Source organism: Pithys albifrons, chromosome 31 (assembly GCF_047495875.1).
Source record: "Pithys albifrons albifrons isolate INPA30051 chromosome 31, PitAlb_v1, whole genome shotgun sequence".
In the NCBI taxonomy this organism is placed as follows: Eukaryota; Metazoa; Chordata; class Aves; order Passeriformes; family Thamnophilidae; genus Pithys; species Pithys albifrons.
Window position 1 is genome coordinate 1,591,289 of NC_092488.1, and position 16,230 is coordinate 1,607,518.

A 16,230-nucleotide genomic window follows, 5' to 3' on the forward strand; every position below is an offset into this window, starting at 1 on the left:
CTGAAGCCCCCTTCTATCTCCTCCCCATCCATGGATTTGGTGGTGTCAGTTCTTTACTCAGTGGTGCCTCCAACACTGAATCCCCTCATCTACAGCCTGAGGAACCAGGAGCTCAAGGATGCTGAGAGGAAAATGATGACTGGAGGGTTTTCAGCAGACAGAGACTGCCTGCTTTGCTCTGTAAGTGACACACAGTGCATGTAATGAGAGACCAAGTCTATCCTCATTTATAAGTTTTCTTTTTTTTCCGTCTTCTGATTTTATCATTATTAAGAAGTATCATTATTTATTCCCTTCCACTTATTTAGGCCCCCCATCTTGTATGACCAAGCCCCAAGGGAACGGTGAAGGGGCACAGCTATCACTTGAGGCTCAATTATTTCGGTTTGATGGGAAATTTCTATGTAGTTTCTAAAACTTATACACAAGTTAGTTTCATTCACATTACAATGTATTTCTAGTTCACAAGGTGTGTTGTTTATCGTCTAACCACATGATAGAAGATTCTAAGGCATCTCAACAGACTGTAAGGGGTTAATCAACTTGAGGCAGTAACTAAAATCACTACTCCTAATAGGATATGAATTACCTGAGTACTGAAAGAACAATACAGGTTTTAAACACAGAAAATATCAAAGCTGAATAAGCTGAAAAATGTTACCAGGGGTTTATATTACACCCACTACTGTCATAATACATTGTGCTTGCTCCTCTGGGTAATGCTGGTGTCACTGGTAGTCTGTTTTCTCTTCTTGGCTCTGTTGCAGACCCTGGATTTCTGGAAGTGGAATCTGCAGCTCATTGTTTCACCTCATGATAAGGCCATATATATTTAGCTGGCAACTACCCAGGTCCTGTACGAAGAACACAAGCATACCCTCTTCTTCAAGTAATTAGCTCAACAGGTCCTTCCCACTGATGTGTCTCAGGATCTTTAAACCAGACCTTTGTTTTAGCTGCTGAAAAGGGATTTGAGGAAAAATGTTGTTGTACTGCAGTAGTTGGAGAGATATTGTCCTGAAATAATGAAAAATGTAGGAGATGAGACAGACATTGGGAGTTCAGCAGAAAACATTATAGCACCAAAGAAGGTAAAAGGAAAAATAACCAATATCCAAAGAGAGGAAATATCAACACCAAGTGTAACATTGAAACGGGATAGAATAGAATACAGAACCCCAAAGAGAACAGCAGTGCCCAGCCGAGAAGGAAGTAGTAGCGATAGCGATGAATCAGGAGAAGGGACCAGTCACCTGTATCAGACTAGGTCGACAAAGCAAAAACACCAATAAAGGGAGAACAGGAAAAGGAATCACCGCTCAGTCCCGAGTAATCACACCCCTCAGACAAGTAATGAACCTTAAAGGTGAACAGGGGAGAGTAAAAGTACCTTTCTCCTCTGGCGACATGGATAGATGGCAAGAGGCTGTAAAAGGTTTCAGGGAAGACCCAGAGAGTATAGCCCAAAGATTTGAACTAATAGACAAGAACCAAGATATCGACTGGGAAAATACAGATCTTCTGCTAAACACACTCACTCCTACTGAAAAGGATTTAGTTTTGAATGCAGCAAGAACATACGCACGGATCCTGCATGGAAATTTAGCAGATATTTTCCCAAGAGAAAATCCAGAATGGGATGTTAATCAGCCAGCACAACACGAATTGTTGAGACAGTATAGGGGTATAATTGCAGAAGGTTTAAGGAATGCAATACCCAAAGCGATAAATTGGGCTGCTTTATATGAGACCCAGAAAAAGGCAGGGGAATCGCCCTCAGACTACTTAGATAGACTTAGAATAACAATGAGAAAATTTACCCCCATGGATCCAGCTTCAGAGATAGGCACAGCACAATCAGTAAGATTATTTATACGACAAAGTAATCCAGACATTAGAAGAAAATTGCAGAAAATAGAACACCCAGACAATAAGAACCTGGAAAAACTGATGACTGAAGCCTGGAAAGTATAATAATAGAGAGAAAGAAGAAAAGAAGCCAATAAGAAAAACGCATTTAGAAGCCATAGCCCAGGAGGTCTCCAGAACATATAGTCAGTGCCCTATGGGACCTAGTGGGAAACTCCCTGGACCTAACATTAGGGGTGGGAGCTGTGGCAACCCTGTGCGAGGGAGAGGAGGTGCCCAAACACAGCCAAGAATAGGGATGAATCAGTGCTCCTATTGTTTGAAAATAGGCCACTGGAAACAAGATTGTCCCCTTTAAGTAGCGAACTTTGAAAATTCCCCCACCATTGCACATCAAAGTGATCAATGAGGTGGCGCCGTTATAGCCACGCCCTGAAGCCCTTATAAGGGAAGCCCCGCCCACTCAGGGCGGGGTTGTGCCTTTTTAGGGCATGGCACCGCCCACGCCTTAAGGGCAGGACACACCCGCCAAGTGATGTATCATGCCCTTATAAGGAAGGGCCACGCCCTCAGCGGCACCGCCCATCTCGCCCTCCCATCCCCAGACCTGCTCGAATTGGGTCAAAACAGCCCAAATTTGAGTCCAAACGGCTCAAAATTGCGATTTCCCTTCAAGTCTCCCTTTTCTGTGCAACTCCACCCCCCCCCCACCTTAGTTCGGTTTTTAAGCTGCTCCTCAGGGTCTTCTTTTAGTATTATTTTCTCTCTACTGCCTTTTTTTTATAACGTGCTTTTTTTACCACGGTTTTCTCTTCTTGTAAAGGTAAAATAGGTCAAAAATAAGGGGAGGGGGAAGGAAAGAATAGTTAAAAGAGGGGGAAAAAGGAGTACAAAGGTTTAAATCCGGGAAGAAGGTAATTTATAAGGGGGAAAATAAGAGGGGAAAGAGAAAATGTTTGGAAGTGAACAAACCCAGGGTGTAAAGAGAAGAAAACAGATGGAAAACAGTTTTAAAAGAAATAAAAACGATATAAAAGGAAAAAACCCCACAAAATAAGTGGGGAGAAGCAAAGGATAGTTAGGAGGGGAAAAAAGAGGAAGAAAAATGTTTAAATGCGGGAAGGTGGTAATTTATACGAGGATAAATAAGAGGGAAAACAGTTTTAAAAGAAATAAAAACGGTATAAAAACCCCACAATTTGCCCTATTTTACCTTGTTCCTTTTGCTACCACTTCTCGCCCTTTCCCTCATGTTTTCCCGCCTTTTTTACATAAAAAATATAAATTTGTATAACAGCCACTTTTTCCTTCCTTTAATATTCATTAAATTTCACTCTGAATTACTTTTTCAAGGTTTCTTTTAGTGCTTTTATTCGAACAAGTATTTTTAATAACCTTGATTTTTCCTTCTCAGAAAACACGCCACAAAACCTTCCCCAAACATAAATTCAACAACTAAATAGCAATTATTTTCCGATTAATAAATTACAATAATTAAAACATTAAAAAGGCGTGAAATAAATGGAAAAACGTTTTTAAAATAAAAAAGGAAAAACAACAGAAAAGGACTTCATGGATCAGAGGGGGGCAGTTTCTGTTCCCGAACTTTTAAAACGAGGTAAAAATCCACCACCACCGAATTCAGGAAAAAAAAGCCCCAAAACCTCATTAAAAAATATGGCACTTAATTAAGAAAGCGAAGAAATAATTTAATAGAAAATGAAAGGATAAAAAGTCGAGGTTTTGGTGCCGGAATCCTGCTGGTGTATTTTCCCAGAGTCTCGTGAGGAGAAACTTGACGAAAAAAAGATAAAAAACCACGTTTTAAATCGACTTTAAAAATTCGAAGGAAAACACGTTTTAAAAGTTTTGTAGATCTGTGTTTTATTGTATGTTTTAGGCGACATGATAAGGGGTGGACACGTGAGGGGGTGAAGGTGCGGGGACAAACCCTTTGGGTAAAACCCTGAGGTAAATAACACTCACATTAAGCCCAAAACTCCCAAATTAAGTGGAAAATCCCCAAATTATCGCTGGAAAAAAACTATTTGAACGTTTTTAGAAGTGAAAAAAACTAAATTAAAAGCATAAAAAGGCACTTTACGTGGGAAGGATCCTCATGGCGCCGTTTCCCACCGGCGGCTCCACCTGCGGGGAAGAGAAATGGAGTCAGTGCCGGGACTGCCCCCGAGACCCTCCCGGAGCCTCTTTGTGTGACACCCCCCCCTCCCCGACTCCGGCGGAGCCCCGAACGAACCCTCCGCTGTTCCTCCAGGAGGAGGCGACGCTGCGACCCCTCTGGAGGCTTTGTGCGACCCCCCAAACTCCAGCGGAGCCGCGAACGAACCTCCGGGTGAAGGAGGCGCCGCTGCCGCTGCTCTGCGGCGCCGCTAAAACCCCGCCGGCCCGCGGCTGGCGGCAGCGAGGGGAACGCGGATCGGCATCGCGCTCGGCAACCATGTCGCGATAGAAACAGGCGCCTCCCAGCCCCTCCCGCGCATCCCGCCTGCTCCCGATGCTGCCTCTCCGCAGGCTCCTCACAGACTGAGCCGATCCGCCCCTCGGCCGCGCGTCTCCCAAGCCGCACCACGCCCCCCGCGCTCTGATTGGCAGTCGCCCCCGCCCGTCAATCTTATTGGTCGAGACACTCCTGGGCGTGGTGAGTCTTTCAAAGAGGTGGGCGTGGCTTCCCCACTGACAGCCGAGGGCATCCCTTCCCCGAGGGGGCGTGGCTTGCCTGGACGGCAGCAGCCTCGTAATTAACATAATTAACCCACAGATAACGAGGCAAAGCCCAGAACTGGGAGGGGGCATAACCTTTACTGGGGCGTGGCCACCTCAGTCCCTCCAGGTCACCTCCACCTCGTCCGTCCTGTACCTGTTGGGGAGGAGGGGGTGGGGAAACAGAGGTCAAAGGTCAGGGTCATGCCCCACGCAGGTGTGCACCCCACTGGCCACGCCCCTTACCTCTGGGTGATCCCTGATTGGCTGAGCTCTGTCACCTGCCCCACCCTCAACATCTCCCACCCGGCCTGGGCGATCATGGCCCCGTTGTCGATGCAGTACCTGGGGCAGAGATCAAAGGTCAGAGGCCACAGATGTTTCCCCTCTTCCCCCACCTCCCAGGGCGCGTCCAGGTGTGGCCCCGCCCCCACCTGTCATCGGTGGGGCACAGCTCGGCCCCCCTGGCCCTGCACATGGTCTGCAGCATCTCCTGAAGCCGCCGGTTACCTGCGGGGGAGGCGGCTCTGGGGGCGTGGCCAAACCCCTGGGCACACCCTGTGCCCCACAGGTGGGGGTCCCACCCCCACAGAAGGAGCTCACCCCACACTGGGTGCCATTCACTGGTGTGGCCACGCCTCCCCCAGGTGTCCCCACACCCCTCCCAAGTGTCCCCACCCCCCCCCCAGGCGTCCCCAGGCCCCCCCCCAGGTGTCCCCACGCCCCCCCCCACGTGTCCCCACACCCCTCCCAAGTGTCCCCACCCCCCCCCCCAGGTGTCCCCACGCCTCCCCCCCAGGTGTCCCCATGCCCCCCCAGGTGTCCCCACGCCCCCCCCCAGGTGTCCCCACGCCCCCCCCCACGTGTCCCCACGCCCCCCCCCACGTGTCCCCATGCCCCCCCAGGTGTCCCCACGCCCCCCCCCAGGTGTCCCCACGCCCCCCCAGGTGTCCCCACACCCCCCCCAGGTGTTCCCACCCCCCCCCCCCCCCCAGGAGTAGCCCCACCCCAAAATCTGGGTTCCCCCTTGAAATTTGGGCCACGTCCTCAAAATATGCGTTCCCCCCCCAAAATTTCGGGGCCGGGGCCACGCCCACTCACAGGCCACGCCCCCAACGAGCAGCAGGTGTCGGGCCCGGGTCAGCGCCAGGGCACGCTCGGTGACCTCGGTGAGCATGGCAAACACCGTCTCCTGGGCCCAAAAACCCCCAGTTACCCCAAAATTAACCCCAAACACCAACATTAACCCCAGCACCCCAAAATTAACCCAAACTGACCCCAAAACTAATCCCAACACCCCAGAATTAACCCCAAAACCAACCCAAAATTAACCTCAACATCCCCAAATTAACCCCAACACTCCAAAATTAACCCAAATTAACCCTCAAATTAATCCTAAACTCCAAAATTAATCCAAACCCCAAAATTAATCCCCGAATTATCCCCAAACTGCCCTTGTCAGACCCCAACCCCCCTAATGCCCCCTAACTAACCCCCCCAGCCCTAATTAACCCCAGCAATTACCTGCAGGGAGAAGCAAAGATCCTCTGGTGTCGCCTCCCCTGACTCCAACAGTTTGGGGGTCACAGACTTTGGGAGGCACAGGGGGAGAGTCAGGGGGGAGTTGGGGTCCTCCCCGGGTTTGGGGGACTTTGGGGGGACTTTGGGGGACCAGGGAAGATGATTTTGGGGTTTTTTGGCTACCTGGAGATGGGAGAGGAGGCCTGAGAAGGACACGTCGAGACCCTTCACCACGTAGGGCAGCGAGAGCAGGCGGCGACCCCTGGAGGGGTTGGGGGCCCCAAACAGGGGTTGAGGGTCCCAGAAAGGGGTTGGGGGGGTTACAGAGGGCTTTGGAGGGTCCTGGGGGGGTTGGGGATCCCCCTAATGGTCCCAAAAAGGGGTTGGGGGTTACAGAGGGCTTTGGAGGGTCCTGGGGGGGTTGGGGATCCCCCTAATAGTCCCAAAAAGGGGCTGGGGGTCCCAGAGGAGTTTGGGGGTCCCAGAAAGGGTTTTGGGGTCCTGGGATAGTTTGAGGGGGTCCCTGAGGGTGTTGAGGGCCCCAGAAAGTGTTTGGGGGTGCTGGAGGGGTTTGGGGAGTCCCAGAAAGGGGTTGGCTGTCTCAAAGAGGTGTTGGGGTCCCTGAGAGGTTTGGGGGATCCCTGAGGGGTTTGGGTTGGATTTTGGGGTGGTTTGGGCTCACCTCTTGGCCAGCTGCTCCACATTGTACCCAGGGCTGGGGTCATTTGGGATCTGGGGGCAGGGGAAAAAAGGGGGAGTTGTTACGGTGGGTGTGTGGAGCCTCATGGAGAAAACTAATTAAACCTTGTAATTACCCCCCCATTAACCCCAATCAGCACTAACGAGGCACCTGCAGTAGCCTGGCCAGGCGGTCGATGCAGTTGCCCACGGCCACATCGAGGGTCTCGCCCAGGATCCGGTACCGACGCCGCGAGAATGAGATCACCTGGCACATCACAGACAGGACGTGACGTCATATGGGGGCGTTACGACATCTTACGGTGGAGTGTCACATCATATGGGGTGTGTCACATCACGGGGTAGGGTGGGGTGTGACATCATATGGGGGAACATGTAACGTCATGTGAGAACATGTGACATCATGCGGGGCGTGCGAGGTCACATGGGCAGGGTGTGACATCATAGGGGGTATGTGGTGTCATACGGGGTGCGCGATGGGGGTGTGTGACATCATACAGGTGGGTGTGACATATGGGCAGGGTGTGTGATGTCATATGGGCGGGGTGTGACGTCATACGGGGCGTGTGAGGGCAGGTGTGACATATGGGCAGGGTGTGACGTCATACGGGGCGTGTGAGGGCAGGTGTGACATATGGGCAGGGTGTGACATCATAGCAGTCAATGTTTTCACGTTATGGGCCCGAAAGCACCTGAAATCATCTAAAACCAACCTGAAATCACATGGCATCTACTCGGTATCCCTGTGGCAGCACCCGACATCACCTGTTCCCACCTGTGCCCCTCACCTGTGTCCACCAGCTGTGCCCACCTGGGTGTTGCCCCCACTGATGTAGAGCACAGCCGATCTCTCCTGTGCTCACCTGTACCCACCTGGGCCCACCCATGTGTTGCTCCTTCTGGCACAGCACACAGCAAGTCTCCTTGTGCCCACCCACACCCACCTGTGCCCCTGCCCTGCACACACCTGGGTGTTGCCCCCACTGATGTAGAGCACAGCTGATCTCTCCTGTGCCCACCCACACCCACCTGTGCCCCTGCCCTGCACCCACCTGGGTGTTGCCCCCGCTGACGTAGAGCACAGCTGATCTCTCCTGTGCCCACCCACACCCACCTGTGCCCCTGCCCTGCACACACCTGGGTGTTGCCCCCACTGATGTAGAGCACAGCTGATCTCTCCTGTGCCCACCCACACCCACCTGTGCCCCTGCCCTGCACACACCTGGGTGTTGCCCCCACTAATGTAGAGCACAGCTGATCTCTCCTGTGCCCACCCACACCCACCTGTGCCCCTGCCCTGCACACACCTGGGTGTTGCCCCCACTGATGTAGAGCACAGCTGATCTCTCCTGTGCCCACCCACACCCACCTGTGCCCCTGCCCTGCACACACCTGGGTGTTGCCCCCACTGATGTAGAGCACAGCTGATCTCTCCTGTGCCCACCCACACCCACCTGTGCCCCTGCCCTGCACACACCTGGGTGTTGCCCCCGCTGACGTAGAGCACGGTGGGCGCGGGTGCCGCCCCCAGCAGCCGCCCCATCTCGATGTGTCCCAGGCAGTGGTTCACGGCCAGCAGGGGCACCCCCCACAGCTGGGCCAGCGTTCGGGCCACCGTGGCTACCACGGCCAGGGGGGCACCCATACCCGGCCCTGCACACAGGGGGCACAGGTGAGCACCAACACCCCCTGGAGCCCCCACAGACCCCCAAACCACAGCCAGGGGCAGCCCCCACAGCTGGACAAGAATGGGGTGAATTGGGGGGGTCTCTGGGGGTGATTTTGGGGTCTCAGAGTGATTTTGGGGGTCTCTGAGGGTGATTTTGGGGATCTCTGGGGATGATTTTGGGGGGTCTCTGGGAGTCATTTTGGGCATCTCTGCAGACGATTTTGGTGGTCTCTCGGAGTGAATTTTGGGGGTCTCTGGGGATTCATTGCGGGTCCCTGGGGGGTGATTTTGGGGGTCCCTGGTGGTTCACTGGAGTCCCTGGGAGTGATTTTGGGGGTCCCTGGGGATTCACTGGGGGTTCATTGGGGTCTCTGGGGGTTCACTGGAGTCCCTGGGAGTGCATGGGGGGTCCCTGGGGGTTCATTGGGATCTCTGAGGGTTCCTTAGGGGTCCCTGGGGGTTTATTGGGGTCTCTGGGGGTGATTTTGGGGATTTCTTGGGGAGATTTTGGGAGTCTCAGGGTTATTTTGGAGGTCTCTGGGACTGAATTTGAGAGTCTCTGGGGTTGATTTTGGGGGTCTATGGGTTTGATTTTGGGGGATTTCTGGAGGTTTATTGGGGGTCTCTGGGACTGATTTTGGGGGTCCCTGGGAGGGGATATTGGGGGCCTCTGGGGGTGGTTTTGGGGATTCTGGGGGTGATTTTGGGGTCTCTGGGGGTTTATTTGGGGTTTCTGAGGGAGCTTGGGGGGTCTCTGGGGCTGATTTTAGGGCTCTCTAAGGATGATTTTGAGGGTATCCGGAGGTCATTTTGGGTGTCTCTGGAGCTGATTTGGGGGGTCTCTGGGAGGGGATTTTGGGGGTCTCTGGGGGTTCATTGGGGTCTCTGGGGGTCTCTGGGGTGATTTTAGGGGTCCCTGGGGGCTCATTGAGGTCCCCAGTGGTTCACTGGGGGGTGTCTGGGGGTGTCTGGGGGTTCACTGGGGTCTCTGGGGGTCCCTGGGGTGATTTTGGGGGTCCCTGGGAGTTCATTGCGGTCACCAGTGGTTCACTGGGGGGTCTCTGGGGGTCCCTGGGTGTTCATGGGGGTCTCTGGGGGTCCCTGGGGTGATTTTGGGGGTCCCTGGGTGTTCATGGGGCTCTCTGGGGGTCCCTGGGGTGATTTTGGGGGTCCCTGGGTGTTCATGGGGGTCTCTGGGGGGTCCCTGCCCGCTCTCCGGAGGTCCCGGGGGGGTCCCTGGGTCCGTGCCCTCTCCCCGGGGTACCCTTGGTGAAGGCCACGCCGTCGATGCCCTCGGGCCCCACTCGCGCCTCCCGCAGCGCCGCCTCCACCAGGCCGAGCAGCCGCTCCCGGTGGTGCCTCCCGGTGGGGCCTGGGGCGAACCCTGCGGGGGAGCGAGGTCTGACGTCACACAGGGCGGCGCGTGACGTCACCGAGGGGAGGGAGCAGGGGGGCTCATGACGTCACCGTGTCCCGGCGGTGTGACGTAGGTGGCGCGGCGGTTGCTGAGCACGGCGCCGTCCCGCACGATCCCCGCGCCCACCTTGTTGGCGGAGCCCTCCAGGCCTAGCACGGTCGGCATGACGTCACGGATGACGTCAGCGCCCAGCAACGATGCAACGAAGCCGCTCCCGAGGCCGCCGCTTCTCTTTTCCCCTCCTCAACGTCACTTCCGCCCTCCCCACCTTGGCTCCGCCTCTGCCACTCGCGTGTCCGTTTCCGGCCACGCCCACTTCCGGCGCACACGGCCCGATCGGTAGCGCGCGCGCGGGCGGCACTGATTGGCCGAGAGCGGAAAGGCTCCGGTACGGCGGGCGCTGATTGGCTGCGAGCGCTCTGAGGTACGGCGGGCGCTGATTGGCTGAGGGTGGAATTTGATTTGCCGGCGTGGGGAGGGTCTAACCGGGAGAGCGGCGGGCGCTGATTGGCCCCGCGGGCAGTGATTGACAGGCGGCGGGGCGGGTCTAACCGGGAGAGCGGCGGGCGCTGATTGGCCCCGCGGGCAGTGATTGACAGGCGGCGGGGCGGGTCTAACCGGGAGAGCGGCGGGCGCTGATTGGCCCCGCGGGCAGTGATTGACAGGCGGCGGGGCGGGTCTAACCGGGAGAGCGGCGGGCGCTGATTGGCCCCGCGGGCAGTGATTGACAGGCGGCGGGGCGGGTCTAACCGGGAGAGCGGCGGGCGCTGATTGGCCCCGCGGGCAGTGATTGACAGGCGGCGGGGCGGGTCTAACCGGGAGAGCGGCGGGCGCTGATTGGCCCCGGTTCGGCCGCCGCGGGCTCTGATTGGCCCCGGGGCCTCCGGTTGAGCTGCACGTGGGGGCGGCAGGCGTTGATTGGGCGGTGGCGCTCGGGGGGAGGAGGTGTCTGTGGCTGCGCGCGCTGTGATTGGCTGCTGGGGCGGTGAGGGGCGTGTCTAAGTCTCGGGCGCTGTGATTGGCTGCGCTGATGCCGTTGTGTTTCCCGGACAGGGGGCGTGTCCTGTGTCCGGTGGGCGTGGCCTCGGCGATGCCGAAGCGCGGGAAAAAGGAGGCGGCAAAGGAGGGCGAGGAGGGAGGTGAGTGACCAGTATGGACCAGTCTAGACCAGTAAGGCCTGCAGTGACACAGTGTGGACCAGTATAACACAGTATGGGCTACTAGGACCAGGTATGGACCAGTATAGACCAGTATGGACTACAATGACCCAGCATGGATCAGTATAACTCAGTACAGACCAGTACGGGCTACAAGGACCCAGTATAGACTAATGTAACTCAGTGCAGACCAGTATAACCAGTGTAGGGCAATATGGGCCAGTATGAGTCAGTATAACCCACCAGAGATTGACAAAACCCAGCATAATCCAGTCTGCACCAGTATAACTGCACATGCCCCAGCACGAACCAGTATAACCCCATGTAGTCCGGTATAAACCAGTATGCCCCAGTATAAGCCAGTATAGCCCAGTATGCCCCAGTACAACTCGGTGTACCCCTGTATATTGCAGTATACAGTAGTACAACCCAGCACCCAGTATAGCCCAGTACAATCGACTAAGCCCCAGTATAACCCAGCATAGGCAGTATGCCTCACTATGCCCCAGTACAGCCCAGTATGCCCCAGTATAACCTACTGTAGCCCAGTATAGCCCAGTATGCCCCAGTATGCCCCAGTATAGCCCAGTATGTCCCAGCATAACCAAGTATAGCCCAGTACGCCCCAGTACAACCCAGTACAACCCAGCATGCCCCAATATAACCTGTCCCCCCCAGGTCCTGCCCCTACAAAGGTGCCCCGGGCAGGGCCAGCCCCGCCCTACGAGGACCCTCCAGCGCGCGAGGCCACGCCCGACGGGCGGCGATGGACCCTCAAGGTGACCTCGTGGAACGTGGATGGGCTGCGGGCCTGGGTCCGCAAGGGGGGGGCACAGGTGGGTCTGGGGGGCACAGGTGGGTCTGGGGGGGCACAGGTGGGTCTGGGGGGGCACAGGTGGGTCTGGGGGGGCACAGGTGGGTCCGCAAGGGGGGGCACAGGTGGGTCTGGGGGGCACAGGTGGGTCTGGGGGGGGCACAGGTGGGTCTGGGGGGGCACAGGTGGGTCTGGGGGGGCACAGGTGGGTCCGCAAGGGGGGGCACAGGTGGGTCTGAGGGGGCACAGGTGGGTCCGCAAGGGGGGGCACAGGTGGGTCAGGGGGGGCACAGGTGGGTCTGGGGGGGCACAGGTGGGTCCACAAGGGGGGGGCACAGGTGGGTCCGCAAGGGGGGGCACAGGTGGGTCTGAGGGGGCACAGGTGGGTCCGCAAGGGGGGGTCACAGGTGGGTCTGCAAAGGGGGGGCACAGGTGGATCCGCAAGGGGGGTGTACAGGTGGGTCTGCAAGGGGGGGGCACAGGTGGGTCCGCAAGGGGGGGGCACAGGTGGGTGTGGGGACACAGGTGGGTCTGGAGGGCAGAGGTGGGCCGGGGGCACAGGTGGGTCTTGGGTACAAGTGAGTCTGGGGGCACAGGTGGGTTTGGGGACACAGGTGGGTCTGGGGGCATCCCAGATGGGAGTTTGGGGGATTTGAGGGTCCCATGGCTGGTTTTGGGGGGTCTCAGATGAGCTGTTTAGTGGTCCCAGACTTGTTTTTGGGGGTCCCAGAGCTGGTGTTGGGGTCCCCTCTCTGAGGGTCTCTCCCCCACAGTGGGTGCAGGAGGAGGCCCCCGACGTGCTGTGCCTGCAGGAGACCAAGTGTGCAGGGTCCGCAGTGCCCCCCGAGGTCCGGGCACTGCCGGGGCTGCCGCACCAGTTCTGGGCCAGCGCCGAGGGCAAGCCTGGCTACAGTGGGGTGGGGCTGCTGGCCCGGACCGAGCCCCTCAAGGTCACCTATGGCATAGGTGAGCCCCCAGATACCCCTCAAATACCCCAAAATATCCCCCAAATACCCCAAAATACTCCTAATTGGGAGAAATTGCCCCAAAAATGGGTGAAATCGCCCCAAATGCCCTGCTGTGGGGATGCTGGGCAGGACTGAGCCCCTCAGGGTCCCCTACGACATAGATGAGACCCCACAGCTGCCCCCAAATACCTCAAAATATCCCAAAATATGCCAAATGTGGAGAAATAGCACCAAAAATGGGAGAAATTGCCCCAAAACTGGGATAAACTCCCCCAAAATAACAATCCACACCCACTCCCTCCCAGTCCCTCTCACTCCTTCCCAATCCCCTCCCGGTCCTCCCCAATCCCTTCTCACTCACTCCAAATCCCTCCCACTCCCTCCCAGTCCTTCCCACTTCCTTCTACTCCATCCCAGTCCTTCCCAGTCCCTCCCACTCCCTCCCAGTCCCTCCCACTCCCTCCCAGTCCCTCCCACTCCTTCCCAATCCCCTCCCCGTCCCAATCCCCTCTCACTCATTGCAAGTCCCTCCCACTCCATCCCAGTCCCTCCCACTCCTTCCCAGTCCTTCCCAATTCCCTCCCACTCCCTCCCACTCTTTCAAAGTCCCTCCCAGTCCCCTCCTACTCCCTCACAGTCCTTCCCACTCCCAGTCCCCTTCCACCTCCTCTCAATCCCCTCCCACCCCCTCTCAATCCCCTCCCACTCCCTCCCAGTTCCCTCCCACCTCCTCAATCCCCTCCCACTCCCTCCCAGTCCCCTTCCACCTCCTCTCAATCCCCTCCCACCCCCTCTCAATCCCCTCCCACTCCTAGTCCCCTTCCACCCCCTCTCAATCCCCTCCCACTCCCTCCCAGTCCCCTCCCACCTCCTCTCAATCCCCTCCCACTCCCAGTCCCCTTCCACCCCCTCTCAATCCCCTCCCACTCCCTCCCAGTCCCCTCCTACCTCCTCTCAATCTCCTCCCACTCCTTCCCAGTCTCCTTCCACCTCCTCTCAATCCCCTCCCACTCCCTCTCAATTCCCTCTGAATCCCCTCTCACTGCCACCCACTCCCTCGGCTTCCCCCCCAGCTCACCCCGCCTTTGCCCAGTCCCCCCCAGCTCACTCCCTGTCCTCATGCCCAGGTGACCCCGAGCACGACTCCGAAGGGCGCGTCATCACAGCTGAGTTCCCGTCGCTGTTCGTGGTCAGTGCCTACGTGCCCAACGCGGGGCGGGGGCTGGTGCGGCTGCAGCCTCGGATCCGCTGGGACTCCTCCTTCCTGACCTTCCTCAAGGGCCTGGATGCCCAAAAACCCGTCCTGCTCTGTGGGGACCTCAACGTGGCACATGAGGAGATCGACCTGTGCCACCCCAAGGCCAACCGCGCCAGCGCCGGGTTCACGCCCGAGGAGCGCCAAGGCTTCTCGCGCCTCCTCGGCGAGGGCTTCGTCGACTCCTTCCGCCACCTGTACCCTGATGCCCGAGGGGCATTCACTTTCTGGACATACCTGGGCGGTGCCCGTGCCCGCAACGTGGGCTGGAGGCTCGACTATGTGGTGCTGTCCCAGCGGCTGGTGGGGAGCCTGTGTGACAGCAAGATCCGCAGCAAGGCCATGGGCAGCGACCACTGCCCCATCACAGCCTACCTGGCGCTGGAGGAGGGTGGGCAGGATGGGCATGGGACGGGCCAGATCATGGCAAAATTGACCTGAAATGGCCTGAAATTGGCTTGAAATGGTCTGAAATTGGTTTAAAATTACTTGAAATTAAATTAAAATGGCCTGGAATCTATTTAAAATGGTCTGAAATTGGCTTACCATGACCTGAAACCAGTTTAAAATTATTTGGAATTGGCTTAAAATGGCCTGAAATCCTTTTAAAATGGCCTGAAATCGGCTTAACGTGGCCGGAAATTGGTTTAAAAGGGTCTGAAATCAGTTTAAAATTACTTGAAATTGGCTTAAAATGGCCTGGAATCCTTTTAAAATGGTCTGAAATTGGCTTAACATGACCTGAAATCAGTTTAAAATTATTTGGAATTGGCTTAAAATGGCCTGGAGTCCTTTAAAAATGGCCTGAAATTGGTTTAAAATGGTCTGAAATTGGTTTAAAATGGTCTGAAATTGGTTTAAAAGGGCCTGAAATTGGCTTAATGTGGCATGAAATTGGCTTAAAATGGTCTGAAAACAGTTTAAAAGAACCTGAAATCTGTTTAAAGTGGGTTGAAATCTATTTAAAGTGGCCTGAAATTGGCTTAAAATGGCTTCAAATTGGTTTAAAATGGGCTGCAAGCAGTTTAAAATATGCTGCAATTGGCTTAAAATGGGCTGAAATCTGTTTAAAATGGCCTGGAATTAATTTAAAATGTCCTGAAATCTGTTTAAAATGGGCTGCAATTGGATGAAAATGACCTGACATTGGCTTAACGTGGCCTGGAATCAGTTTCAAAGAGCCTGCACTTGGCTCAGCTGTGGCGCCCACTCGCGAGGGCTCTGCCGCCTCCTTGCCCCGATGCCCAAGGGGCATTCCCCGATGGCTGTACCTGGGCAGGGCCAGGGCAGTGGCCACTGCCCCGGCACGGCGTTCCTGGCAGGGAACAGCCCCAAAATGGGTTGAAATGGGCTGAAAACCCTCAGCCCTTGTGGCCCTCCAGAGCTCTTCCTGCTCCAGGGCCCATCCCAAAGCTGGGGCTGCCGGAAAGCTGTTGTTATTTTGTGTGCATTCCTGCTCTGGTGAGGATGGATCTCAGACAAAAATAAATTGTTTTACATTTATTTTATTCCACACAATGTGAGTATCCTCATTCACACAAAGTCTCTGTGTCACAAAAGATGGGAGGATAATTAAATAGATGGAAATAAAACGGTTTTTAAAGGCAGCAAGAAGAGAAAAAACTATTACTAAGGAAAGACACACTTGGACTGTCATGTCACGCATTTCCTCAGGGCATCCTTGAGCTCCTGGTCCCTCAGGCTGTAGATGAGGGGGTTCAGGGCTGGAGGCACCACTGAGTAGAGAACTGACAGCACCAGGTCTAGAACTGGGGGTGAGGTGGAGAGAGGCTTGAGATTGGAAAATACGCCAGTGCTGAACAAATAAAGTCACCACGGCCAGGTGAGGGAGGCACATGGAAAAGCCTTTGTGCTGTCCCTGCTCAGAGGGGATCCTCAGCACAGCCCTGAAGACCTGCACATGGGAGAAAACAAAACAAAACAACCAAAAACTAAACAGACACTACAATAAGCCCAAGTTCCCTGAGGTCAGAGTGTGAGCAGGAGAGCTTGAGGATGTGGGGGATTTCACAGGAGAACAGGCCCAGGGCATTGCCCTGGCATCTCATCCTATTTGAAAGATGTTCACCCAAAATGTCGTCAGTCACTGAACAGGCTCCTCAGGGCAGTGGTCACAGCA

General features: G+C 55.7%; 2 protein-coding genes across 3 annotated transcripts; one reads left to right on the top strand and one right to left on the bottom strand.

Moving 5' to 3' along the window:
* Positions 1-3,727: 3,727 nt before the first annotated feature.
* On the bottom strand, positions 3,728-10,187 carry OSGEP (O-sialoglycoprotein endopeptidase). Its single transcript, XM_071579631.1, has 12 exons — positions 9,947-10,187; positions 9,744-9,863; positions 8,288-8,463; positions 6,962-7,057; positions 6,794-6,843; positions 6,295-6,373; positions 6,115-6,180; positions 5,692-5,782; positions 5,025-5,100; positions 4,837-4,935; positions 4,687-4,747; positions 3,728-4,017 (listed from the first exon to the last, which is right to left on the bottom strand). The coding sequence occupies exons 1-11, from the start codon at positions 10,059-10,061 to the stop codon at positions 4,708-4,710; spliced, it is 1,008 nt and encodes a 335-aa protein (XP_071435732.1). The 5' UTR covers positions 10,062-10,187; the 3' UTR covers positions 3,728-4,017; positions 4,687-4,707.
* Positions 10,173-15,602, top strand: APEX1 (apurinic/apyrimidinic endodeoxyribonuclease 1). 2 transcript variants are annotated; one of them, XM_071579632.1, is made up of 5 exons: positions 10,173-10,320; positions 10,950-11,035; positions 11,732-11,889; positions 12,641-12,833; positions 13,963-15,602. In XM_071579632.1, the coding sequence occupies exons 2-5, from the start codon at positions 10,987-10,989 to the stop codon at positions 14,529-14,531; spliced, it is 969 nt and encodes a 322-aa protein (XP_071435733.1). In that variant the 5' UTR covers positions 10,173-10,320; positions 10,950-10,986; the 3' UTR covers positions 14,532-15,602. The 2 variants fall into 2 exon arrangements, with proteins under 2 accessions (XP_071435733.1, XP_071435735.1); XM_071579634.1 differs by having other exon boundaries at positions 11,732-11,832.
* The last annotated feature ends 628 nt before the right edge of the window (positions 15,603-16,230 follow it).

Excerpts from the sequence above, each read along its gene's own strand:
- APEX1 (XM_071579632.1), top strand. The coding sequence starts at position 10,987 with ATGCCGAAGCGCGGGAAAAAGGAGGCGGCAAAGGAGGGCGAGGAGGGA. Across the intron at positions 11,036-11,731 it reads AAAGGAGGGCGAGGAGGGAG|GTCCTGCCCCTACAAAGGTG; the intron begins GTGAGTGACCAG and ends TGTCCCCCCCAG. Across the intron at positions 11,890-12,640 it reads TCCGCAAGGGGGGGGCACAG|TGGGTGCAGGAGGAGGCCCC; the intron begins GTGGGTCTGGGG and ends TCTCCCCCACAG.
- OSGEP (XM_071579631.1), bottom strand. The coding sequence starts at position 10,061 with ATGCCGACCGTGCTAGGCCTGGAGGGCTCCGCCAACAAGGTGGGCGCG. Across the intron at positions 6,181-6,294 it reads GCCTCCTCTCCCATCTCCAG|TCTGTGACCCCCAAACTGTT; the intron begins GTAGCCAAAAAA and ends TGCCTCCCAAAG. Across the intron at positions 4,936-5,024 it reads CTGTGCCCCACCGATGACAG|GTACTGCATCGACAACGGGG; the intron begins GTGGGGGCGGGG and ends TCTCTGCCCCAG.